General features: G+C 43.6%; 1 protein-coding gene across 1 annotated transcript; it reads right to left on the bottom strand.

Moving 5' to 3' along the window:
- Window positions 1-4,996: 4,996 nt before the first annotated feature.
- LOC8042656 lies at window positions 4,997-15,928 on the bottom strand. The gene is made up of 8 exons (XM_040210114.3): window positions 15,784-15,928; window positions 15,203-15,409; window positions 12,026-12,199; window positions 11,688-11,728; window positions 8,054-8,188; window positions 7,332-7,454; window positions 6,883-7,008; window positions 4,997-5,337 (listed from the first exon to the last, which is right to left on the bottom strand). Exons 2-8 carry the CDS (start codon window positions 15,397-15,399, stop codon window positions 4,997-4,999), a joined length of 1,137 nt encoding a protein of 378 aa, XP_040066048.1. The 5' UTR covers window positions 15,400-15,409; window positions 15,784-15,928.
- Window positions 15,929-27,049: the final 11,121 nt, after the last annotated feature.

Below are 27,049 nucleotides of genomic sequence, written 5' to 3'. Positions count from 1 at the left end.
AGGAAAAAGTGGCGGCTGAGCTTGCCTTCTTTCACCGCACGGTCACTCCAGTGTCCCTCCAGGTCCAAACGGGAGGGCGAGACTCCGTCGATGTCTTTCGTGGGAAAACCGGCTCCCGTCGGAGTGGGAAGTATCTCTTCTGGCACTGTCGGAGAGAACGGCACATTAATGCCGCTGATATCCCGGGACAAAGTGAGTCGTCTGCCTGTCTGCCGCGAGGCTGGAAACTGGAATACTTTACTCTGGTAAAAGCGGGAGCTTAGGTGTACAGAGGGAAAAATATGAAATGGCCTTTGAGAAAGTTACGACGATATGTTGGCTTAGCAGACTTTGTCCGATCGACAAGGGGTATCGTAAAACCCCATATGACCGCCACGCTAAAGTGAAGAGGTAAAAAGGAGAACATTGGGTGAGAAATGTCTTGGGATAAGACGGCACAATTTTGTACAAGATGTTCAAACTTGCATAACACGGGAACCACTATTGAGGACGCAAAGTCTCTCTATTCTTTGGAATGCTATTGCCAACCGGTTTCATCTATGCATGCAGAAAAGAATTTCTGATGTGCCTAGAAGCAATTGCAACCACTTTATTAATGGCTAGCATTACAGTTGATATTTGCTTAAGGGGGGACATGGGTCTCTGGAGCCAAAAACACCCTAAAACTGCATTCTTCTGAAAATGGCGATGGCTGTTGTCCTTCCGAGTTTGCCAGGCTTCTAATTTCGTGGATGAATATTTGGGCTATAAATCAATTAACAATGTCTATGCGGGCTGAATGTGCTTTGAAGTTGACTCTAAAACATTGTTTTCACAAGACACAATTTTTGGACTTGTTGAAAATTTGCAGGAGAGACATCTCAGCATCCAGAGTAGGTACAAATATAACCTTTATTGAAATGTGCAGCTAAATGTGTGAAGTATACAATGTTGAGGGTAGGTTTTCTAATATAATTCTTGAATATTTTCTATTTGATCTTTTGTTTTATAACTTGTTAGCCATGCATTGAGCACTCACTGAACTTCAATGTGTAGTAAAATCACTAATAATAGGTTTATCTTAAAAGTACTTCCAACATTGTATGCTCTACACTTTGTAGTATCTAGCCATGTGGCAGGCAAGTTTTATTTATCTTGAGGAGAATTCTACTGACTGAGAAAACAACCAGATATCTGAAATCAGCACAAAAAGCTGAACAAGTTTGTGCAGTTTCAATGGGTTCGGTCATAGAATAAGAAAGAAAGGTCCAAGACCAGTGTTCTCCCTTAAGCAGTTTGCATCCATTCCAGCTTCCAAACTCGGGTTTGTGCTCAGGGCGTGCACAAACCACCGAGTGAAAAAGCCTTCCCATTCGAAGAAAACTTGATATTGCAAAAGCTCAACCCAATGACCCTTGTTGCCTGACCCAACTTAGAATATGAATGCATAAACCAGAACTCTGACAGACACAGACATGAACCATCTACAGTGCAACCCACTTATATTGATAATAAGAAAACCCAAAATTTAAATCGTTATAACCGATTATCGTTGTACCTGGACTAGAAACTGATAATTTCCAGTCTAGGAACGATCGTTATAAGTGGTATATCGTTATATGTGGTGTCGTTATAAGTGGGCTGCACTGTATACCCGTTTTCGGCTCAAGAACCATATTAAAAAGAGAAGTCAGACTCCTCGTGGAGCATTACAAATTTCCCCCTTTATGTAGAGAATTAAGATAAATGTAGGTCAATTTTAGATTAGGTGTATGTTATCTTATCAAGACGTACACGTCCCAAACGCCAAAAGCACTGCTTTTTCCTTTGACAACTAAAGCTCGTAAGACCTACTTCGCATCGCGTATGAACAATGCGCAAAACTCAGTTTTTTCTAAAGGTGAAAATGGGTATAGAAAAGAAATTTAGAAATTAGTAATGTGCATGCCAAAACAACAAAAGCATCTGCTAAGGTTGTGCGAATATCTGAATAGTAGTTTCAAATAATACACTTTTCTATATTCACTTCAAAATGAGTTGCGATATTCACATTTTTCTAAATGCTTATGACGGCGGGTTAGTCCCAACAAGTGTGCTTTGTGTCATGCCCCCGTGCATTGAGGAGAAGCAATACTCTCAGAGCTGACACCGCAGCGCAGCCGCTTGTTTGGGAGAAAAAACTCAATTCAGGATGGTGTATGTGCACCCAGTGTATTTAAAAAAAAATGGAAGCTCCAGAACTGTTTATATCTACATTGAAGTAAATTTTTCAAAATTAAACTGTGGCTTTACACAAGAGCATATATGCTGTACAGCGATGTCCTGACAGCCTGCTTTCATCATTCGTGCTTTTCCTTTTCTAAAATTTGAGATTAAAGAAAAGATACTTGAATACGACAAAATTTATATATCCCCTCGATTAAAGGGTAACTCCACTCAAAAAGTAGACCCTATAGAAATGGCCGATATCACTTTAGGGGGTGAAAATATGGTCACACCAAAAAAATCATGTCAGACCAACACCGCATTCCCGATTAAAACCAATATTAAAAATGTTCTACCAGCTGGGTTAGCGGCCCGACAGCGGGTGAGCAACGCTGGCACCAGGTGAGCTAGTGAAGCAGCACTGGGCAATGACGTAGGTTTCGTCCTACGCTCTCGTACAGACGCCACGGACGCTTCGTTTCATGTGGCATTCTGCGATTCTGCTGACGGCAAGAGGTGCTTACCACATTATCCTGTGTCCTCCTATTTTTTTTTTTAGGTCCTGGCAGTTTATTCAACTGCAATATAGCTTCCACGAATGCGTGGAAGAGAGCAAAGCAGTGCTGCTTGCTCACGCGCGTGTCGTGGAGCCGGAGAGACTTGACGGACTCGCGTTGGGCAATGCCGAGCACAACTTGTAGTGCTGTGGGTTGCACCAACAATCCAGTGCGCAACCCGGAGCTGCGGTTCCATTAGTTGCCAAGAAACCGGAAGAGGCACAAGGTGTGGGTCGGTGCCGTTCGCCGGATAGGCTTCAGAAGACCGTGGACTTCAAGCTCCAACACGAGGCTCTTCTCCCAGCACTTTACGCCAGACAGCTACACACGGGATCTGCAGCTGCTGACTGCTGTGAATTTCTCCACGAAACATGCGTCTTTGAAGAACGATGTGGTGCAGTCGCTGTTCACGTACTGTCCACCGGCTGCTCCAGCACGAGCGCCGGTCGCAGCAGCTCAAACTAGCGTACACATAAAAGCACCTTAGCTTTAAAGGGGCGATGCACTGATATTTTTATTTTGCGCAAAAACCGCTTAGAACGAATCCCTGACGTTAATGATCTGTGAAATACCCGTTCGTTTTCACCACACGCAATCGAAGTCGCAGAAAAAAAATTTAAAAAATGAGCAGAGTTCACCCCCTCAACTCACAGCCAGAACAAGCGGCCACGTGATCTGGAGCCGATTATATGCCGCCAATGTTGATCATAGCCATGCGCTAGGGTTGGCAAGGCACAGGACACGCGCTGAGTTCCAGACATTGTTATGGTTCGGCTGTTGTCGTCATTGCAGCGATTGGACACAGGACACTACCCGAATGTTTCTTGAGCTCTCGATTATCACGAGCCCAAATCGAGTGTCCACGCCATGCTCGGGTCCAATCTATGAGCCGTATTCAAATATCGTCACTGGGCGGTACTGCTACCGCCCAGCTACGTCATCAGGTTTTGCGAAGGAGAGATTGAATGAAAACACTTGGTTTTGTCTTCGAAATTACAGCGCAACAAAGAAGTTTCTTGGTCAGTGGCGTTGCGTGCGAGTATCCTTGAGTCCCACTAGCGCCAGTAAGCTCATGTAAAGTGAAAAACATTCCAATTGAATATCGTTGCACCGCCCCTTTAACAACTAAGACCGCTTGTGGATACCATCTGTCCATCTATCTCCCATTATTTGTTTTTCTCTTGCTGCAAGCAAAAAAACAAATACAGTCATGCTGCGCCGGCACTGACCGCGTCATATTACTTCTAGCAGTCGGATTGGCTTTTCGCCCGGCAAATTTATATATATACACACTAACACTTACTACATTTGGTGCAGCGGTAAAAAAGAAAATGTGCAATTTGCCTTCTGTTTTGAAACTCCACGTGCAACTGAGCCGGCCGTGTCGGTGTGTCGGCTCAGGAGCGCAGGACGAGAACTATGTCATGCCGTCGACGCACAGCTGATTATTAGTGTTGCCAAGCTGCTCGAGCTGGCAGTTTCGGTTTCGCAGTGTTGCCAGAACGGAAGATGGATACGCAATATCTACAAAACTTTACAAACTACCAGAAAGCAAATTATATCTCGTGATTCAGGGCCGCCGACTTCAACTAAACAGAGCATAACCCTAAAATAGTAAAAATGGGGTGGAGTTGCCCTCTAAGTGTAGTTGCACACCTCTATAGGTTTGATCTTATGTCAAATTCATAGCTTACTTGCCATCCCCCACTGTAGGCATAGAACTTTCCGAGGCCACAGTTCATAGATACACTTATTTAAAATTAAGTGAGTTTAGAGGAGGACAAATGGAAGTTTGGGACAACCTTCACAAGTTCAGCTGTATTTTTGTTCATAACGCAACAGTAGTGAACACTTTTCTCCATTTAATTAGAAAATATTAAGTCAAAACCACAATTCGCTTCGAGCTCAAAATTTACTACAGTAAAACCTCGTTATAACAAAATGGGATATAACAAACAAATGGATATAACAAAGCAATCATAATTCCCCTTGCTTGAATAGTTGGAAGAAATGGACATTGGCTATAACAAACTAATGGTTATAACAAAGTAATTACGACCGCTCCTTCAACTTCTTTATAACGAGGTTTTACTGTATATCAACATGGCCACAGTTGACACACGCAGACATACGATAATCAACCTCCCTTTCTTTCCAAATGTCACAAAAGACTGCACAACCAATGTCCACGTGTTCAAACATTTCGACAGGCCGGGCATCCATCCTGAACCATACCCGCCGAGGTTGTCATCCACTCACTTCGACACATCCATTTTTGCTCCGAGAACTCTCCGAAATACCTTTACACTACTATGACCGTCGACGACCGGAAGCGCTCGAAACAAAGAGAGTGCACCTCGTTTGCCCACCAGCGAGCATAATTGTTCTTTCAGTAATATCATCTTTTGCCCAGGGCCATCACAAACTTGCCCTTTATTCTCCCCAAGGCAATAAAAAGGCACAAACTCGCCTTCAGTTGTGCTCCGCCGGGCGCCCATCCATAGTCCACTCGGGTGTATTAGCGACGACGACGCTCCGTCAGGGGCCCCAGTGCACGAGCCCTCGCCGGTCCAAAAAAAGGCAGACTCATTCGGCTCTGTCCCAGTGGAGGACCCAAATGGAAATGAGGAATTGTTACACTCATCGACGATCCCCGTCTGCCTCGTCTCATTTGCTACGCCAGGCCTCTCCAAGCAGAGTGAAGTCCTACCCCAAGACCACTGCAAGCACGAGGGCAACGGTGACACGGTCGCTTTCAACTGCTACTATAATGACCGACAGTGTGAAAAGGGCAGAAGTGTATTTGAAACGTCCGACGTCCAGCGTGCAGTCCGTGCCTTCCGGCGTGTTTTGGCGAAAGGTGTGGAGTTTCCAACACCAATGTAAAAGAAGTTAGCACCGACCGAGGCCCCGAACATTTTCTGTAGCGCAATGATCGGGTAAGTAGACGTCGACTAGAAACGACCAGTGCAGTGCCCGCTGTCTGTCGACTGCCACGCGCAATGTAAGACGCAAAACGTTTTCGCTAGCAGCCACGCCGTGCAGCCGCTGTCTTCATGCATGCTTGGGATTGTATACACTGCACCGCACCCGTCGATGCAACGGTGGAGTAGAAAGTTTTGACGATCATCACCGCCTGTGGCTGTGAGAGCATGCCTTTCGCACGCTACTGTGACGAAGACGTACGCAAATTGTGTTGTGTACTTCTCTTTGTGATGCTTTTCTGTTACAAGAAGTGCATTAAAAATAAATGCTAGGAGTGAGCTCTATAACACATTCCGCGTTAGAAACGGAGTTTCAAATTAGAGTGTTTTTTGTTCTAATTTTCGTTACAATTCAAGGGAAATGGTTTCGGTCCGGTTTAGCTTCGGCGTAAAACAATAGATGCTAATACCAGTTTGAATTTGTCTATTAATAAAAGGACTTGAGAAAGTAAAAAAGAAACAATATTCTTACCAAAATCTTTGGTACTAAATGGGAGAAGCTAGAAAGAGTCTATCAATTTCGAATTTCGAGCTATTTTGAGCCAATGAAATAAATTTTATTGATGACAAGGGTCGCAGGAATCTCAACGGTAACTTATGCCAAAGCATAAAGTTCAGGATAATGTTGCTGCCTCGCCTGTAAGCATGACTTTTAACTACAATCTATCTGATAAATGCTAGCTTTAAATTTTGGATGAAACATCCACACCTATTTTAAAAGCAGGTGACAATTAACATTGCAATGGGTCTAAATGTGAGTAGGCAGATAAATGCTTGTCACGACCAGAGGAAGCTTGCTTTCACATGCTCAAGCATATGTGAAAGCCCTCAAGCACACCTCAAATTCATAATCATTCGGCTGATGTCTTCAGGGCTTAAAAATGTTACGTGAAAACACAAAAATTAAAAAAAGATATATATACACATGCCTGATGTAGCTTTCACAAGCCCAATTTTTCAGCTTGAACCGAAAATCGCAGAAAATTACTTCTATTTCGCAAAAACAAATTGGAATGTTTCAGTTCAATTCCTGTTTGCAGACAAATATAAAGGGGTTTTTCTCCAGTTCGATACCCTGGTTAAAACGTTTACATCATTTTTGAATATTAGCATACATAGTAGTGTTTTAGCTGAGGAGACAGGACTTTATAGCTTACCTTCCTTGATTGCAACAGCGCCTGCGTCCCTGTGTCCCTCCAGTTGCAGTGGACGTTCGGACATAATCCCGTAACCATCAAAGTGGACGCTTTCACCCGCTGAAGCAGGCGGTACATCCTCTGGCTCTGGTAAGGAAGACAGCATATGAATGCTGCTGAGAGTGAGGTCGGAAAGAGAGCCTCAGTCACCACTGAAAACGTAACACTTCCCTACAGCTTTTAAATAAAAGCATGCACCTTTTGAAGAAGAAAAAACTATTTGTATAACGAGACAGCTAAGGAAATTCGTCATCACACGGGCCGTGCGTAAAAGGGGGTGAGAAATAGCAACCGGAAAACAATCTGAACGGCGGACAGCAGCACTTAAATGCACCATGGTCCTACAAACTACCATAGGTTGTCAGTGCAACCTGTAGAACAGCTAGACCGGCAGTGCAAAAAGAGCTTACTTTTCTTCACAAGAACGGACGTGGTTTGGCTTGCAAACAGGTGCCCGTGGGGAAAGGACAGGTAATCGGTGTCTCCAGAATGCCAGGCCTCAGAAATCGAAATGGCAGATCCTTCGTCTTGTTCTGTCGGGCGGGATGCAAAGGAAATCTGCACCTGTTCTCAATGCTCTACACTAGGGAACAGGCATGGAGTCATATGCTTACTGCAAATGACTTAATTTTTGCAAGGGCCTCATTTTTGGACTTGAGAAATATTGCAAAAAAATAGAGCACACAAATTGTTTACTCTACGGCAATGAATACATTGCATACCACTTGCAATCGCAAACTTTTGTGCCTGCTAAAGCCCATAATTCACAAAATTCGCAACCTGCTCAGCCCTCGAAAATAAAGTCGTTTACGCTGTTTTATCGGGTGCCTCGTTTTCATCACCTCACCGTTTTCTGTATGTGTCGGCATAGACGAGAGTGTGATCACGGGTCGAAAGATAAGACATAGGACAGGTTTAATAAGCATATACCTTTCGCCCCACTATCAGCTAAGGGGTGGACACATGCAGCCAAGCATAGAGCTTCTATTTTCTATGTTTTGTTCAATCTGTTCAGTGCTTTTTGATGCGCAGCAACGTCCTATTTTCCCCACTTCTCATCATGCCAATGACAAATGTCCGAAGGAATTACACCGATTGTTTTGGTTGAGATGAGAATGTCGGGTCGGCTTACCTCGCTTAACCGCAAAAGCGCCGTTCCACTGTCCCTCCAGGTGCAAGCTGGAAGCGCGCATTCCGCCGCCGTCGTCCAGGTGTCCCCTTTCATTCCTCGAAGTAGCGGGCGCCTCCTCCGGCAGTTTGGCAAGAGCTGCATGATTTCTGTCTGCTTGGTAAAATACACTATGCAATAGGCTTTAAAACATACACCCACCAGAAGGAAGAAAACCCAGTTAGGCTAAATGTCAAAAGACATGCTTCGTATGATTTGACAGTCATAGGTCGTAGAAAGAAGGGATGCTGGTGGGGGCTATTATCAAGCACTACACACAAGCCGACGACCGCAGGGTTGCCGCTCCCGGATACAGATCTCAGAAAGGCAAGTGGAAGCAGTCATCTCGAATATTGGAGTCATTCGATTCACAGTAATTTCACTAACCAAAGAGACAGGCAACGGGTATGTGAACAATGCTACAGATAAAGGCAAGGCAAGAAAAGAGAACTGTGTTTCTCGGCTCGGTTGAAGAAACTATGCATTGCAGAAATCTTAAATTCTGTGAGAATGTGACGCTAGCGGTTGGGATAGAATGTGAAAGTTCGAGAATATAATGTTACCTGGATCAAAAGGTAATTTAGGAAACCAAAATCTTCTTACGAGCCGAAATTCAACCAAGCCTAATATTGTTACAAGAAATGACATTGTGGGCGCCCGTAGCATCTACTCAGCGCAAAAAAAACTTGTCAGCAAGAAAAAAAAACTATAGTCTTTCTTGCTGACAGGTGTTTTTTACCGATAAAAATTCCTCAAGCATCCGGAATGTTAGTTTTTGTTTCAAAGATATTAGGCTTAGGTAAACGTCGGTTCATAAAGGAATTTTGTCTTCAATTATCCCCCGATACAGGTTAATATCACATTCCCACGAAGTTTGAGCTTTCAGCGATACACAATTTATTTACACGGGCCGAAAAACACGGTTCTCTTTTCTCCGTAACTCCCTGTATAGCCAGTGAAAAGGTTAACAACCTACTAGATGCTCTACCAACAGCAGTTTCTCATTGCCTTCCTCCTGCTTTGGCTCCATAGACTTGTCAAACACAAAGTTGGGGCTGCTGTTACGCACCAATCGGACTCTAGAGACGATGACGCAGCACTTCCGCCGCCCAAGCACAATCACCGTGCTCCGCAAGCTTTCGGCCCCAACTCTATGTTTGACGATTTCCGAGTTACTGTGTTGGAAAGATGATTGCAGCGTGCAATCATCTTTCCAAGTATATTAAAAATAGCATCCTTTTAATCACACTCCATCTGCTCAATGCTGCAATGCAAAGACTTCTTTTTACAGAGCTTCAACACTGGAACTGGTCAAATCCTACATGGTGACTCAGCAGCTTCAAAACGAGGGTCTAGATCAAGTACAAACATGACCCCGCGTCCATTAAGAGATGCCGCGTCGGTGCCGCCTTCCAGTATGTTCGTAAATACTGTGCGGAGAATGTACCTTGCAATCTTCATCGATACCACGATGTGGTTTCCAAAGGCTAGTTAGAAGCTAGATTGCACGGCACTTTCCTGCCAGTCGGCGTCGCTTGGGGCCTCAATTTGGCAGGCTAACCCATGTGGTACTTCGCAGCCGTCTACTCTCTTGGAAATTGGAAGAGTGAAGTGGCATGTACCGCAGTTCTAGAGGGTGTCTCGAAAGAAAACTCTACGCATCGACCAACGCTAAGTCTCTGCCCCAACGTTGTGCTAGTGGTCCGAACCTGATACCAAAGTTTCCGAACCAACTGCAATCTTATTAAAGATTTTCTTAACTTTTCAAATAAAAAATGGTGGTCGACGAAGTCCTCGAATATACGGGTATGAATGGCGTCAACTACCAGGACTGGACCCCGTCTTCACATTGAAAGTTTGAGAAAAAATCTGCTAGAACTTGAGATTATAATGCAATTAAATGCAAAGGTGCAAGCGAGCTGGACAAGAATGATGAAAATAAGGCTAGAAAAATAAGCTGTAACTCCTGAATAAGATAACGCGGCTGGTCCTGAAACTTTGGAATCTGGTTTGAACTGCTAGCGCTACATTCAGTGGTGTATCCATGATTTTCTTTTTTTTTTTTTTGGGGGGGGGGGGGAGGGGGGGGGGGTGAGAGGGCATTGAAGTGGCTGCAATGTCTATGACTAGGGGTGTGGAGAAGAGGGGGGAGGGTCAAAGTGGATGCGTGGATTATGGTAGGGTTCCGTGTTTTCTGATAAATCCGAAAAACTCGGAAAAATACCTGCCTTGGTTAATTCAAGTTTACCCAACCAACACCAAATTTTAAAGGGCCCCCCCTTTCAAAAAAGAAGAAAGACAATATTTTACAATTAAATTTGATGAGCGCACAGCGCACGGACCGTTGTCAAAGGGGGTCTCACCGTTTATCTCGTCAAGGTTCATCCAGAACAATAGGTCATTATACTTTCGGGTTACGACAAAAGCCACTGTATTGGTTTCCAGATTGCGCCACACTATTTGTGCTCTAGAGGAAGGAGAGGTGGTGTTATTGTAACAGTGAAAGCTATGGACCATAAAGATTGCATACAATGAGGAAGAGAGGCAGTTGAACCTTCTGTATTACATCCTTCACCACTCCACCTTGCGCAGCTGCAGGTTGGTTGATGGAATAGGTTGGGACAAATACGAGCTTCCCAGCAACTGCCTTCGGGCAAATTAGTGTTGTCAACAACAGTGGAACCAATGCCAAATCCAGCTGAAGAAATATTAATTGAAACAAGCGCATTTTACTTTGTTTTTTTTATCTAGCACAAGTTTATACCTGGATATTATTTAGTTATTACTTATTTTAAATGAGAGACACCGCAAAATTAAGCTTTGAATTTTGGACAATTGGGAATCAGACAAAAATAACTGCAATAAACTCCAGGCAAAAAATACACCCCAGAAAACACCCTCCGAATCCGACGGCCTAGCTGAATCCCCATAAGCACCCTCCCCCAGCCATGTCACTGGCTACGTTTGAGCAGACACTGAGCGTTCAGCGATGCATAGTTTTCGCTCAGAGCAGACGATTAGAGGACGCCAGAGTCGAGCGAGAGCAAGTGCCCTCTGTCGGCAAAGATACGAAACACCTGGTAGTTTTCGCGGAGCAGCGGTGGTAGCGGTGCACATTGGACGGAATGCCTCCGATTGTGCTACTTTTGCGCTTTTAAACCGCTTAACGGGATTCACTCTTGCTTTTGAGAGCCAGCTTAGAGAAAAAGACAAAGGCTTTTGAAAAGAATACATGTACATGCAACAAGCAAAACGTACGGGGTGGACGTTTCGGCAAAGTGTCACTCCCAACAAGGGAGACACGTGTACAATATCACGATCCAGGTGAGTGCGAAAATAGAAGCAGCTGGCAACACGTGATTGTTGATGATTGATTACCTCAAGACGAAGTATGACTAACTTCTTTTATGCACCTAAATCCTGTCATGGGAAATTATTGACGGCACGTTTACTGTCACTACGGCTCCCTCAGCGACAGTAAAAGCTGCCGCCGTCGACTAGTTTGTGAGCGACGACGAACAAGCGGCATGCACAAGCATTCCACAATTACAGGGAAAACCATCGGAAAAGCAGATGCTCCTTAACCGCTGCCATTTACCCATTGTTGAGCCACCTCTTCTGGCCCGTCTGCGGTGCCACCTGTAAAAAAGAAATGACTGCTGTGAGAAACAAAACTCACCTAGTGAACCTCTAGTACATTCCGTGCATATAAAAGTTGGGATCAAGGAATGTGCGATCACATAACCCAGCAACATATTAAAACTAATGAAGTTATGCTACTGAATGCGATTGCTCCCACTGTTGGTAATTGGACCACTGGGAATTGTCGTTGCAGGTGGTAACCGCTGACAAAACTCCTTCAACTGATGACGCACACAAAAAGGCTAAGTTCAATGCACACTGAGATAAGAAACTGAAGCTGCTCTGAGACACTACCTGTCAAACCTTGATACTTGGTCCTGTGGAATCGTGGAATTTTTCTTATACACTCGTGGAAAAAGCGTGGGGCAGTACGCTGGATGGATCGCAATATTGCTTTTTTCGTTGTTGACGAAGTGGGCCGAGCAGATCCTTGAACCGTCGTTGGGCGCCCATGGGGAGCCATCTGGACTGCAAAAGTAATTGAGATAAATATTTATGGTATTTGCTAAATGGCAGGCTAACATTGGCAGAGACTCCAATAAGGTACAGAGCTCTATTTGTAACCTTTTTCTGTGCAAAAATAAAAAAAAGAAGTACCTGATCACTCTTAACACAATTTACATTTCTTGAAGCATTTTTACAACAAGAGTAAAGCTATACGCACTACGTCATGCATATCAACCGGAAACGGCTGTACGAATGATGCGGAGAGCTCGTGCCATTTGGGTCACCCTTTTCGGACGGCACGTGTATCACTGGGGAGCGCTTTAACCCACCCCTCCGCCTGCGTTCACGCCGCTTCACAGTGACAGTCTGCGGCTGCTAATTACAAACCTATTAACCCACTTGTGCCGCCGCCCCCCCCCCCCCCCCCCCGTGTACGCCGCTTTGTGGCATCCAGCCAGCAACACAAGCCCCGCTGTCCCCCATTGCACCTCCGGAAAGGGAGCCCCATACCATTTACTTCAGCAAAGTTTCGTCAACAACATGTTTCTTTTTTTTTTTTTTTTTTTTTTTTTCAGTGATAATTGTAAAAAAGAAAGATAAATATCGCCAAATATTGCACAAAAAAAAAAAGTAAACCCCCACTGCGGATTGAACCTGAGTCCACTGCATATAAAGCAGACACCTTTCCACTACGCTACGCCACTGCTTCAGAAACTAGTTTTGACCAAACGTTTTATACGAGACCCAACAAGTTTCGCGTCGTGCGTACAGACCTTTTCATTTTATTAGTTGCCTCACCGGTGGGTAGAGGGCGCTGACAAACTCGGCGCCATCAGGTTGCTTCACTTTGGTTGGTTTCGGTTTGAACGTGAACGCGGCTGTGTTGCTGTTTTACATTGTTTTTTCTTAATATTGTGATTCGATTAATTTCATTGTAGAACACAACAAATGAAACAATGGTATTGAGTCACCTTGAGGACTACGAGATGTATCTTAGCCTAAATTGTGGGCTTTTTGTTTACCCACTCCTTTGATGTAGCTGATTATGGTCGGTTGCAAAACGCCTGACTGGTGTACAGGGGAAATTACCATCGTATACAGCCGTACCCGATGACACCAGTTTCCAGAAAAACAATAATGAAGAGACTAACATGTGAATATAAATAAGCATATCGACAGCTTCATCAGCAATGTGCTGAATCGGCCAGAACAGATGAACGCGCGAGTTTACTACTCACTGTTCGGTTTCGTGGGCACCCAACCTTTAGTGAACTTCGCAGAATAAAACCTTTCGTGTAATGACACATATAAATGGTATAAAAGAGTAGTGTCGTCTCGGCCTATTTTTTTTTTTAATTCAGTACTCGAGCATGCTTTGACATGCTGAGTAAGAAGTTTCTTAAATTGTCAACCCTGCTAAAGTACTCATAAGCAGCATTTCGCGATATTGGCCCTAGAAAATAAATTATTTTTATATGAACATTTGCTTACTCAAGATATAAGTGACAGGCCCATCAAATTAAATCTGGCATCTGTCTTCCGTTAAAGTGGCCAAATAAAATTAAAGGGCTCAGGAAGAGAAATGCCTCGGATAGTTTGGCTGAATTCTAGCGCTAGGCACCACTTTACGAACCTGTGTGAACAAATATTAATTTTTTTGAACAGATTCGCTCTCTAAATTTAGGCGTTGCCACCCACCAAGAGTAAACCTCTATGCACCATCGACAATCCTGGACTAAAAAAATTGTTATGCAAACGGCTCTTTTTTTTGCGTAAAATATTGCAAATTTTAAATACGCACAAAAACTAAAACCGCGTACGCAAAAAAAAAAAAAAGCGTCGTCGTTATTGAGCATGCGCCGAACCCAAACCGCGTTTTGGATTTGCAAATAGAAACGGCGTTATTTCTTTGTGCACGCTATTCTAAATCTCGCTACCGTTAAGTGTCTGTGGCAGTTTCTTACGCGGGAAGTCCCAACCTTTGTGTTAAAATAAATTGAGTGGATGACACTGGTAATCTAAATATAATCAATAAATCACTTAAATGACTGTCGAAATGGAAGCGAGCATGGTATACAATTTCTTAAACTTCATAAGTAAACCGACCAACCGAATATTCATGTCGCAAAAAAAGATTAAGAACCTCATCAACATGTAGGTGTGATATTATGAACAAACAATTCGCCTGATGTTGACGTACCATTACTTCTAGCGTCAGATAAAATACAAGTTAAACGTTCGTTGTCCATCTCCTCCGCGAGTTTCCTTACATAATCAAAAGCAACTGTTTTCGATATGTTATGAATACAAAGAACGATACTTTCAGGAAATAACGATAGTCTCCTTGCGCTGACTATTCTTGATGCCTTCCGATCCTAAATGCGCGATATAAATATACGCGCTTCTTACTGGGAATGTTCCGTTACTATTGCTAAACAAACCACAGTTAACATAAGAACCTTTAAATTCTCGTGATGCTTTAGTCGCCGAGTAGACATATCGGACTAGTCTCCGAAGCAAGGCCAGAAAGCGCGGTGAAAAGCAACGAAAAACACGGATACAACGCATCCGCCAAGGTGCGGAGGGGAGAGCGGAGGAGCAAGTTGAAGCAACCTAATGGCTGCCGCGTCACGTGATTCCAAGATGGCAGCGCCCATGCGGAGGAGGATGAAAAGGTCCATAGCCATTTCCGGTTGAGATGCACGACATAGTGCGTATAGCTTTCTTTACTCTTACAACAAAATAGAATTAAATTGTTTAGAACAGATTGGCTGTGAACTTGGGACGTTGCAAAGAGACACAATACCTAAAAAGTATGTCAAATAAAAAAAAAATAATGCATTGAGTCGATTAACAATCGGCAGCTTTCCATCATCCATAAATGAGTAGCAACTGGCAAAGGAAGATGCAGCCACACAACCGTTCACAAATGCGACCGATTTCAAGCGTAGAAATAGAACGTTTGAGAATCACGCGTTCTATTCCTTGGCTTTCCTCAACGATTCCGTGCGCGAACGTACTTACTTTACGCGCCCCACAGCCGCAATCCACCTCTGCCGCCGTTCCCTGTCCCAAGGTTGGGAAGGAAACCGGTACAGGCTCACGTTCGGGGTGCCCTCGTTGTTATGGCAGTCAATGACGCAGCAGTACCGGTGCGTCTTTCTTTTCTTCGGGCGGACATTGCGGTCTTTGCCGGAAGGCTTCTTTTTCACCGTTGCCATGAAGCACTACCTGAAAACTACATACGACTGTAGCTAGAACCGCTAGAACGCAGGTTTACAGCTTTGCAAATGGCGGAACCTCGACGGACTGGCCATCGTTGCAAAAGCTAACCTCTAGATAGCGCGACATGTCAGGCAAACTGCATTGCACGGAGGGATTAGTGGTGAAAGACACTACATTTTTTTTTTTGCGGAAATACGCTGTAGACGCCGCAGATTGTCGTTGCATCATTCTGACAGACGCTACCGGTCGGCGAGGGGTGCTACTGTCGAATACGCCGGAGAAATACTCATACGAGTAATTAATACACATGGTACAACTCGTGAGATGATATGCGCCAAGCGCGCGCGAGGAAGAGATGGGCGCATTTTCACTGCTCTCACCTGCGGGAGGATGGTGTGGACACGCGGCAACAACCTGCTCTTTTCGCCCATTCATGTAAACACGTTCATGCAAGCACCACGAGCACAGAAGACGCAGCTGACGCAGTCAACAAAGCAACCTGGATCAACCACGCAAAAATCGCCTGCTAACAAGGAGGTTCTAACCACAACAAAAACAAAGCCCAACGCAATGGATTGGATTGTCTTGTTTGGGTGGATTCCAACTCGAAATACACGTTCTCGGCCGCCCTAGAGCCACTAAAACGTCCTCAAAGAAAACTTTTTTTTTTTTTTTAAGTTAACAATTAAAATGGTTAGCTCTGCCTTGAAAGGCGTGTTTTAGGCGCCTTGGTATGTTATACAGCTGAAGGCCAACACCATGGTTTCAACTTCGTTGGGTTTCGCTTTGCTACAAGCGCGAGCTAGCCCGCGCCCCTGATTTTGAGACATGCATTTCTAGCGCGAGCGCTCGTTCTGCGGAAGAACGCTTCAAAGCAGCGACCTCGAGCTGCAAGGAAGATAATCCTCTTAGCGCTTCTCTTCCCTAAGATGCGAAGGGAGCCAGGTTGGGGCAAGGTAAACAGTGGAGAGGGCATATGAAAGGGGGAGGAGGGCGCAAGTGGAAAGCGCAAAGTGTATGTCGGCCTTTAACGGTAACCCCCCCCCCCCCCCCCCTCTTTTCTTGCTTTAGTTGTTTGATAATGGTTAGTAAGAAGTTCGCCTTGAGCAGTGCACTTCAAGCTTTACAGAAAGAAAATAGCAGACGGTCGATCAGCCTTCTTCTAGAAACCTTTACGAGGAATTCACAAAAATTGTGGCATTACTTGTCTCTCTCCCTTGCAGTGGCAAAAAAAAAAACAAAAAAAAAAAAACATTGTTAAAGAGAATGTATGTATCGAGTTCAACCAATATTTCCAGTCCGTATTTACTAGGGGTGCAAACACAGCAACTTGCGTATTACGTACCCTCAATTTATAATGCACCCGTCATGTCCGAAATATCGATCAGTGTCTGTACAAAGTATCTTTGCTAATCCCTTTATAAATTCCTAGTTTAGAGTGGTGAAATTTTTGTAATGAGCCGCCACAAACTACCGCCGTGAAGTGGCGTGAACCCAGTGATGGGCCCCAGTGATGTTTCAGTGAAGTAGGAAAGCCTTTTTTAAACAGCATCCTCTTTTAAGATAAACGGAGTTTCTCTAAATTGAGGCTCTGCTTTCTCGAAACCGTGCTTCGGTAAAATGTGCCTGTTCTCCAAAACATATTTCGATGGAACGATGTTCGATCAACCGTAATAAACCCGAAAGCTGAATGAATTTTGTTGCAATTTGAAAAAGAAAAACCCACTGCAATACTACAGATTTCAATCTGGCACCAGTTCATAAGGCTGATGATAAGCTCTGCGTTTCGAACTACCGACCGATATCCTTAACATGCATATGTTCCAAGCTCCTCGAGCACATAGGGAACAAGCACATCAGCAATTACCTCGAAAGCAATCAATTTTTTAGCGACTTTCAGCATGCTTTCTGATGTGATCGCTCTACAGTCACCCAGCTTACTTCAACTGTGCACGATTTGACCGGCGTTATTATCAACAAAGAGCAAGCCGATGCGGTCTTTATCGATTTTTCAAAGACCTTTGATACCGTACCCCATGACAGGGCCGTAACCAGGGGGGGGGGGGGTTAGGGGGTTCTGACCCCCCCCCCCGAAATTTTTTTCTGGGTACGGCCCTGGTCGGTGCACTGGCAGCCAGCCGATTTTAATCTCCACCTCTGCGCACGCGCAGTGGCGCCGGTCGGCTACCGGGTACCAAACCGGGACCGGTTCTCCGGTTCGCTATAACTCTCCATTATATGCCACCGATGCACATGATTCATAGGCGAAAATAAGACAATAGACACTTTCAAAATGGCCGCCGTTGTCCCCGAAAACCCCCCCCGAAATTTTTTCCTAGGTACGGCCCTGCCCCATGATGCATCACTTCTGAAGTTAAAAGCCAGATGGAGTTCATAATTTAACACACTGGATAATGTCTTACTTAAGCAAAGAAAGCAATATGTTGAAATTGACGGTACCCATTCTTTCTATGTGGATGTTGTTTATGGAGTCCTAAACTGGAAGGATCAAGGATCAAGCTATGCTTAATAAAGCTCTTTTTGTAGTGTCTGGTTGGTATGAAAAGTGGAAAATGAAACTTAATTTTCAAAAAACTGCCTGTATTATCTTCACTAAGAAGAAAAGTGACCTAACTTATGATTATGTGTTTTAAGAGCTCTCTAGTTTCCAGAGTTTACCATGTAACGTATACACATGGGTGTAATGCTCACACCTAGCTTTAGCTGGAGTATGCACATAGATAATATATGTTCATTTGCCTTTCCAAAGCTTTGTTTTATAAAAAGAAAACTTAAAGGGCAACTGCGCTCAATTCTGGAAATTTCAGGATAATGAGCGACTTCACATTAAAAAGCACTAATAAAAGACACTACGTCACTTGCTTCGCAAAAAATGGGATATATGTTGTTAAATCTTACTTTAAACACGAGCAGAAATCGAAACCGGAACCTCGGCTCCGTCTGGCAACATTGGCCTCGGCCCGCCAGAAACATGGCTATCACGCGTGGTACGAGATGTCACGTGATCCTCTACGCAACAACGGGCGGGCCGGCAGGCCACCGTTGGGGCGGGCGTGTGCCAGGCCAAGTGTTGTCTGCACCGCACACGTCACCATGTTTTGGTGTCTACGACATTCAACGACATCTGCACAACTGCGGCATCAGTCTGTGCATGTAGTATGAATGAAACTCCAAGACAATTATCACAAACAGTGAAACGACGGTAACGGCGGGACAGCCGGACGACTGAGCCCCGAGAGGAAACGTTGCTGACGTAACCTGTTACACTTGCCCGGAGAAGTAAAAACAAACAAAATGGGGCAATGGTGACGTCTTGCTCTATGTGGGCTACGCCAAAATTGTAGCCTTGACTGCATTGTTGTTTCCACCTCCATTCGCCTGCTAGAGTCAGCCCATTTCTGCAACCTGGCGCGTTGAAGTTTGCCAGACCGTTTAAAAAAATTTTAGACAGCTTTAGGTCGTAATATTTTATGTGTGGTCTGCCTAGGTGATACTGAAGAGGACGGCATAGATTTTTCAAAAACGATTATTAAACGGAGTTGTTCTTTAAACTGGCACCAGCATCAACAAGGTTGACTGCAAACAAAACTCTAATTAGACCAGTGTTAGAATACGCCACTGCAGTATGGGATCCGGGAACCAAAATCAACTCTTCTAAAATTGAATGTATTCAAAACCAGAGTTTACGTTTTGTATACGGCAGATCCAAAAGGACAGGTTATATTTCTCGAATGTTGTCAAATATTAAGTCGTGTTCCCGACGTAAGCTATCTAGATTAAAGCTTTTGTGTTGTATTGTGAACAGGCAGTCTGGTATCAAGCCTCCCAGCTGAAAATTCCCATTAGATCCAATTAGAATTCTAACTGGTTTTGATTGGAACCAATCGGTTTTTGGAACCAATCGGTTTTAGTGGGTTCCAATTGGAAGCACACTGGCCAATGGGTCTCACCAATTGGAAAAACTTTTCCAGTTGGAATCTTAATGGATTCCAATTGGTTCCCATTGCAGTGACCAATTGGTTGTCCCAAAACCTAGCTGGTACCAATTGGAAATTCCAATTGGAATCTAATGGGAATTTTCAACTGGGCTTCCACGTACTTGCTCCCTCCGTTCAGCATTCCACAAGAACAAACAATTCATGCCACATCCGAACCTTTCGATCGTAGTCCAACTTTTTCCTCAAAAAGATGACTGGAACATTTTACCAGGTGAGGTTGTTGAATGCACTACAGTTAAACAATTTGCCGATGCCTGTTCTTTACATTTATATATCTGTTGCGCTCGCACAAATCCTTACAAGTCAAAGTTTATAGCATACTATAATTCTTTGGTTTTCGTTAGTTCTTTAAAAATTGCCACGAATCACCCTGTGGTGTTATATTTTATTCTTATTGTTCCGCAGTGGTTATGGTGCCAGCTATTTGTTGATCACTTCTGTCAATGTGCTATTTTATATTGTGGTTTATTGCCTTGCACTATGAACGTCAATGGTTGTGAATTGTCTACAGTTCACTTATATATTGTCCCATCCTGCTTGAGCCTGCTGTATATTGTAAATAAATTAAAAGTAATAAAAGGGGAGTAGTAGCGGCTGTCCATAATCTAGTAGAACATTTGTCAGTTTCTCCAGCGTGACACCACCAGACACTGTAAAGCTGCCCAGACTGCTGTGGCAAAGCACACCGTACGAACGTAAGGTTTCAGCAATCCACGTATTAAGTATAAACCGCATGAAAGTAAGAAGCAAGCAACCAAGGCGATGAGCGACATATTCGAGAAATCCCAAAAACTGAGCTACGCGACGAGCGACATTGAGAAAGCTCCGCCGCTTATCTCGTCGCTCACTAAATCGCTTACATGCGGTTCAGCCATTAAGGATGACACATGTATTCCTTTTCGGTAAGGAAGCAACAAGAACAGATTCGTCCTTGTTGAGGTTCTCCAAATCCTATTGGTGTATGCGAGCATGAGCCCCGGTGTTACTCCGACAGCAGTTTTGTGCACTTAAACTGTCAGTTTTTCACTTTCGGCAAACAATGCAGCCTTATATTTGGCACTGTGTTGCTCTCCTTTGCAAAGGACCTGCTTCTGCTGCGGCAACTGAACATTGCTGCAGATAACACAAAAACGCAAAAAAATGTGTGCCGAAAATGATGCTGCAGCAGCCAGCATTGCAGGCGGCAGTCTGGAACCGAAACTATGTCAGTACGCGGTGATGGCGGCAACATATCCCATAACCCCCCGCAGCGTCATCTGTGAAAACTATGTACACTTCAGGTTCACCTATGTTTACCTTGCGTCTGGGTTGGTGCGTAACAACTCTTGGTTCTTTAGTAAGCAATTGCATGAGAGCTATGCTCTAGAAATGTCCCTGTGCCGTGCGAGTAGAAATATCCATGTGAGTGGTCGATGCACACTGGCAGGAACAAAATGTTGTTCTGTCTTCGTCGTCAGTCAGCACACAATAGTTGGAAAATAGCGTCAGCCGTTGCTGGCATGAGACATTCTGTTCGCATGGACATCTATTAATACCATACTATTTATCTATTTATACCCAGTAGACACTTTGTAACCATGGTGACAGTGGCCACAGCATGCAAAGTTTGTCATGCGGAAGATGACGGTGGCGTAGTGAATTCAGGTGCTTCGGCTCTATTGCCATGCTTTTCAACGGGTGGAACATGAACAAAAAGTGTTTGAAATTAGAGCTTAAATCAGATACCTAATTCTCTCCAGTGTTAAATATTTTCCCCAAGTGTTTTTGCGAAAAGCGTGTTTTTCCTTTATACTACCTGGAAGAACGTTTTACAGCGGTAGCTGTTATGGGCTCTTCCCAACCCTGGAAATGAAGTCCATTGTAGATGTTGTAGTTGGCGTGGTAGGGTGTCCGTCGTTGCTGTTTCCAAATCCTTGTAAAAGATTGCCTGCCACCCGCGGGATTCAAACCTGGGTCTGCTGCGTGAGAAGCGGAGGCATCACCAAAACCTAAACCACATATTTTTTTTTTTCTCAGCATTTATTTACATGTGTACTGCTGCGCACAGGGCCGTGACAATATACATATTGGTTTACTATTTAGACATCACATATTCAAAATTCACCATTATACAGGGTTAGTAAATCACGCAACATATTATGAGAAATGGAGTGTGATGCAAGGCAAAGGCAACAACGCTCTTACTACTCTTTATACAATAAACAGTAAAGAATTAATTTTGGACTTTCTACAAGAAAACTTGACCGGTATGATGTCGGGTGACAAACTCCTTACCACTTCCTTCCACTCTTCATCCTCAGAAATACTAAGCATGCGTTGCCTTACTGTGATTGCAATGTTCTTGAATTCACCCAAGAAAACTTTGCAGCTTCTCCTTTGACACCAACCTTCCTTGTTTTCCAAAGACTGTAAAGCCCTAATGCTGCAAGTGTATCAAGAACGCTACTCAGGTGGTCGGAAAAATGCAAATTATCTAGTTTTTTTTTTACCTTGAGTTCAACACATTTCTTTTAGCATTCTTTTGAAGACATTCCACAAAAGATTGCATCTATGCAGAATACAAAGGCATGCATAAACGTTTCAGTTGTCCTACAAAGTCTGCAGTCTACTGACCACATTTCTTCAAAGCCCCAGCATTTATGCCATTCTTTTCACTGGCACAGTTCTTGAATGAAAGCGAAAGAATGCTTTGCATTTAGGTGGTACTGGCACGGACTTAATTAACCCTCTTCATCAAGTCCATTTAACAATTTTTGTGGCGGTTTAAAGGGGCATAAACAATATAATAAATCAGAAACAATCTGATGAGAAGCTGCTTGACTGAAGTCTGTTTCGAGCAGGATTCTAAAAAGCTTTGACTAAATCTAACACAAAAAATCAAGTGTCTGCTGTTTCCTTAAAAAAGCCTCGCAGAATTTTATCTTTTAAAGGGGCACTAAAGTTATTATTGAGATCCTCGTTTTACGGTCATATCTCAATGTACGAGCTCTAAGCATCCTAAAAAAACCCGAAACTACAATCATGCGTGGCCGATCTGCATATTAGAAAAGCGATCAAAGATTGCGACATCGACCGTTGTCGCAGAACGACAGACGGCGCTACTGAACCTTGCTGAATATGGTCGAACGACGAAAGGCGCTTGTCAGCCATTCACGTGCGATGGGTTCCTGCGTGGACGAGCGGGACGGCCGCTTGTCTACACGGGAGCCCATACCTCCCGAGTGGCTGACAACCACTGCCTGTTGTTCAACCATATTCAGCGAGGTTCCATCGCGCCATCTGCTGTTCTGCGACAACGGTAAGTATTGCAACTGTTGATCATTTTTTTTATATGCAAATAGTCCATGCATGAATGTAATTTCGGTTTTTTTTTTTAGGATGCTTAGAGCTCGTAGATAGAGTTCTGACCATAAATGAGGATTTTAGAGAGCATTTTAGTGCCCCAAGTGCATCAGTTGTACGAACATTGAATCCCATATATTTTGCAAAAATATAATTTTGAATATTTCGAGGAATGGGTGTTGCAGTAGCTTAAAGAACTTCCACCTGGCAATAGGCCTTATCTAGTATATTTCCGGCGCCATCTACTGGAAACATTGCCCAAACTGCCTAAAAGATGGCAGCGCGCCATCCTTGTTTTGGGACGCAATAGGAAGCCACTCGGAATGTGATGCATCTAGATAGCAGTGATGCATCGACATACCCAAAGCGTTTCTTGTCAATCTGCGCTCCTCTGATGCTGCACTCGCATTCGGATTCTCAAATTTACTGATCTGCACAGATCCCTTAAGGGGGACACTACCTTGAATTGCACTTTTTTTCCAAAAATATTCATATTCAAAACTGCAGAGTTTTGGCATGTATGGATAACAAGGAACACTCTCACAAAGTCTTGTCAATGTGCACTGACAAATGATGTCAAAAATAATTATCCTTTGTATGTTGGTGAGGTGTGCTGCATTGCGTACCACTCGTCATCCACAAGTGAAAATAACTGAAATCAATATCAGTATTTCAGAAGGAGTTTGAGGAAGACATCACATACACTGCTGGAAAGAATTTCTGACATTTAAGACGCAAAAAGAAATTTTTAAAATGTTATCTTGAAACTTCAAGGGCATTTATCTCAGCTTCACTTTTTAGTGTCAAGTATCAGTTCAGGGAAGCTATCATTTCATAATCAAATTACGCGTGCAGATATATTTTGGTTTTTCTGTATTGAAATTTTCTTGAGAACACGACTGTGAACTTACTTTCTGCATTTTTCTGCTTTTTTGTTACGAAAAGTTTATATTTCTTTTAATCAAATGTACACCAAAAAAAAAAAAACTTTTTTCCATATTTTCTTGTGAATAAATTTTATAATTTTTGAAATTTCTTTTCATAGTTGTCTGAAGCAAGTATTTTGCTGTATGTTCCAGCAAAAAAACTGGCCATTTTCATTACCCTTTCTAAACGATAGCTTTCCTCAGCAGATACACTTTTTTATTATGAACTTTTATGTAACTCATCGTGAGATAAATTTATAGGGTTGAAAATTTCCACGGCATCCTTGTCAAGTGCTATGAGTACACCCTGCAAATTTCATGCAACTAAGATAAACGGTTCAAAAGTTAGCCTTCCGGAGTAGTGTTCCCCCTTAAAAGAATATCCTCCTTCGGGGTACTTCCTTGATAAGAAATCTTTTTCGATATACCCAGGCTTATATAAGTTCTGACCCCTGCACCCCTGCCAAACACTTCCATCTTGTACGGTGAAATCGTGAAGCTACAAGTTTGGGTAATGAACTCCAAAATTTGTAGAACGCATCTTTTCAGCTTTTTTTTGCTTTCAAAATACTTTTTGTTAGTTTGGAAGTAAGAGATTCAACTAACGCTTAATGATTGTATGGTGCGATCGGTAACGGACCTTGTTCGATGTCATCGTTACAGAAATTCTTCATTTTAAAACCAATGGTCACCGCGATTTTGAAACTTCTCATCAAGTATTGGGTCGAAAGGCAAATGAAGAGGCCCCCTTCTTTGAGGTTTGCTTCCCGGCATTTTCGACACTGCGCCGATATTCGCCGCCAAAATTGCATCAGGTCTATTAATTGCCTCACAAAAATACAACCTAAACCAAGATTGCCATCTTCAATTGAACAAAATAAATTTGAAAATTCTCTACTTCCCACCTTATGTCACAAAAATTCTACTGAACATATTCACCATCTTTCTTAAACAGTGCAGGGCCTGAAAAAGGTATGTCGGTTCCTTCTGAAAAAGGTATGTCAATCAGTGACAGGAGTGAGCGTTCCCATTCGGGATAAACTCAATGAAGCAGAGTTGCGGCACTAAGGTAAAAGTGCCAATTGGTGCATTTTATAATTCAGTCTTCAAATGCAAGGATTCAGTTATCAACCTATTTTCTATCCAATCTCCATGGTTATAAAATATCCACTCCAAATATTACCCCATGTAATAAACACCTCCCATCTGCATCCATTTTACAAAAAAATGTGTATTCATTATCTGAGAAAATGCAGTCCTAGCTAAATGGCTTTAGGCCCATGTCAGTAGTCGTGGTGCCTCTTGAAGTTCCATCTCTCACTGTCGCATGTTTCATAATTGCAGATTAATACTGATTTACATTCCTTCATGATTATTAAAGAGCCTTGCATTCATCTCGCATGACCAGTCAATTAGACTGATTTGCAATCAATCAAAGAAAGTTGCAGATCTCAAAGGACCTTCATCCATGTGAGGTCTTCCATCATCTAAAACTATTTAGTAGGGTTGTGCGAATAATCAAAATTTCGAATAGTAGTTTCGAACAATACACTATTCAATATTCGCTTCGAGAAAAACTGCACTATTCTCGTTTTTAGAAGTGTTGATTGCGGCGGGTCAGAGCCGTATATGGAGAGAGTTTGGCCCACTGATCTCAATGACAATTGCTGGATCGCGTTTGCCCGCTCTGCGAATGCGGTCACTGGCGGCCATCTTAAGGTAGAGTTATATTACCTCTAGCCAAGGTACAGCTCCTGCAGCCACTGTAATCCATCCATGGCAGACAGCGTTTTGGCAGGTGTGGTGGCAGGCTGCCGTCAAAATAGGGTGGATGATATTTCGTGCTTGATTGAAATTGTTTGACGAAACATGTTTTTGAAACCCAGCGTGAGCGGTAGCGCGATCTTTGAGGACCCGGTGAAAGTTTCACGAAATCGCAGCACCGGGGGAAAAGCAGCACAGCTTGCATCGAAAGTCGCATCAAAATTAGCATCAAAAGCAGACGCCTTTACGGAGTCCGCTTTCGATGCGAGCTGCGCTGCTTTCCCCCGGTGCTGCGCTTTCGTAGAACTTTCTCCGGGTCCTCAAAGATGAGGCTACCGTTCACACCGGGTTTCAAGAGTCTGCGTCGTCGAACAACTTGAATCAAGCACGAAATATCTCCCATGGTACAGTGTACTAGATCCACGGCTATTTTATGGCACCCGGCCGCCATGCGCTGTCCGCCATATTACAATGATGGCTAGAGATGATATAACTCTACCTAAAGATGGCCGCCAGTGACCGCATTCCGGTCCATAGGAGGAGCTGGTCAAATGCGATCCAGCAAATAGACATAGAGATCAGTGGTTTGGCCAGTCTATGATCTCGCCGCCGTAACGTCCCTCTCCCAAGTGAGCCAATCAGTCCGCGGCGCAGAGCGAGGGGCATGAGCGCATGCGCGTGAACTCCCAGCTGCTCCCAGCTGAGCAGAGAGGGTTCCCATTTTTATTCATTCGCCTGGCGGAATGCATGAGATCGACATTCAAATTTTGATCCTTTACTTCTATTTGGCAGGCTCTGGCAAGAAAATGATATGTTATTCCTCAATGGCTTAAAGAGCTAACTAATGAAGTTTCTCCACGTGTGAACACAAAATAATATTCAGGCAAAAAAGAAATAAGCTCGTACCAGGCGACGCGCAGCCTCAACAGTGCTCTGCGCCGAGAGTGTTGCGTCAAAACAGCGGTCGTCTCCTCTTTGCTCCCTTCTTTCTATCTCACTCCTATGGCGCTCTCCTCCCTTTCCTTCACTTCTCTCCTCTTGGCACCTTTGTCACCACACCCACTGGCCAAACTCTCCCAATATACGGCCCCGTTTAGTGCGCTTCTCACCGAGAACCGGTGCACTGTGGAGAAGCAATACCAGCAAAAGTGAGCTCTGCGGGTGTTGCTTCTCTGCTTTACATTGGTGCTAGGTAAGATGCACACTCCATGGGGTAACCTGCTGCGATAAACACTTGGAAAGGTATGAATATCGCCATCGCTTGCTTGGAAAAACAGCATACATTCAAAGTGGGATGGTGCACGCGGGATGGTCTGCATATGAAAATAAATGGGAACTTTGTGAATGTGTATATCTGCATTGTAGTAAAAGTTTTAAAATTAAACTTACTGTTATGCAAGAGTATACTACGTTAGGCAGAGACGCCCTCACAGCCTGCATTCATTATGCGCAATTCAGTCTCTTTTAACTCGATTAAAGAAAGAATATTTTATATAGCAAGATTTGTAGATTTACTCAATTGTGTATAGTTTGCCATCTCTATAGGATTCATCTTATGTCAAATATGTCTATTACTTGCCATCCCAAGACATCAG

Source organism: Ixodes scapularis, unplaced genomic scaffold (genome assembly GCF_016920785.2).
Source record: "Ixodes scapularis isolate PalLabHiFi unplaced genomic scaffold, ASM1692078v2 PGA_scaffold10__122_contigs__length_95168666, whole genome shotgun sequence".
In the NCBI taxonomy this organism is placed as follows: Eukaryota; Metazoa; Arthropoda; class Arachnida; order Ixodida; family Ixodidae; genus Ixodes; species Ixodes scapularis.
The sequence above is the reverse complement of the archived record's forward strand: the minus strand, read 5'-3'. Positions and strand labels throughout refer to the sequence as shown.

Bases quoted from the DNA above. Each gene is read 5' to 3' on its own strand.
- LOC8042656 (XM_040210114.3), bottom strand. From the start codon at position 15,399: ATGGCAACGGTGAAAAAGAAGCCTTCCGGCAAAGACCGCAATGTCCGC. The intron at 11,729-12,025 runs GTAGTGTCTCAG...TCTTTTTTACAG, and splicing joins CAAGTATCAAGGTTTGACAG to GTGGCACCGCAGACGGGCCA. The intron at 5,338-6,882 runs GTAAGCTATAAA...CCACTGGGACAG, and splicing joins CGCTGTTGCAATCAAGGAAG to AGCCGAATGAGTCTGCCTTT.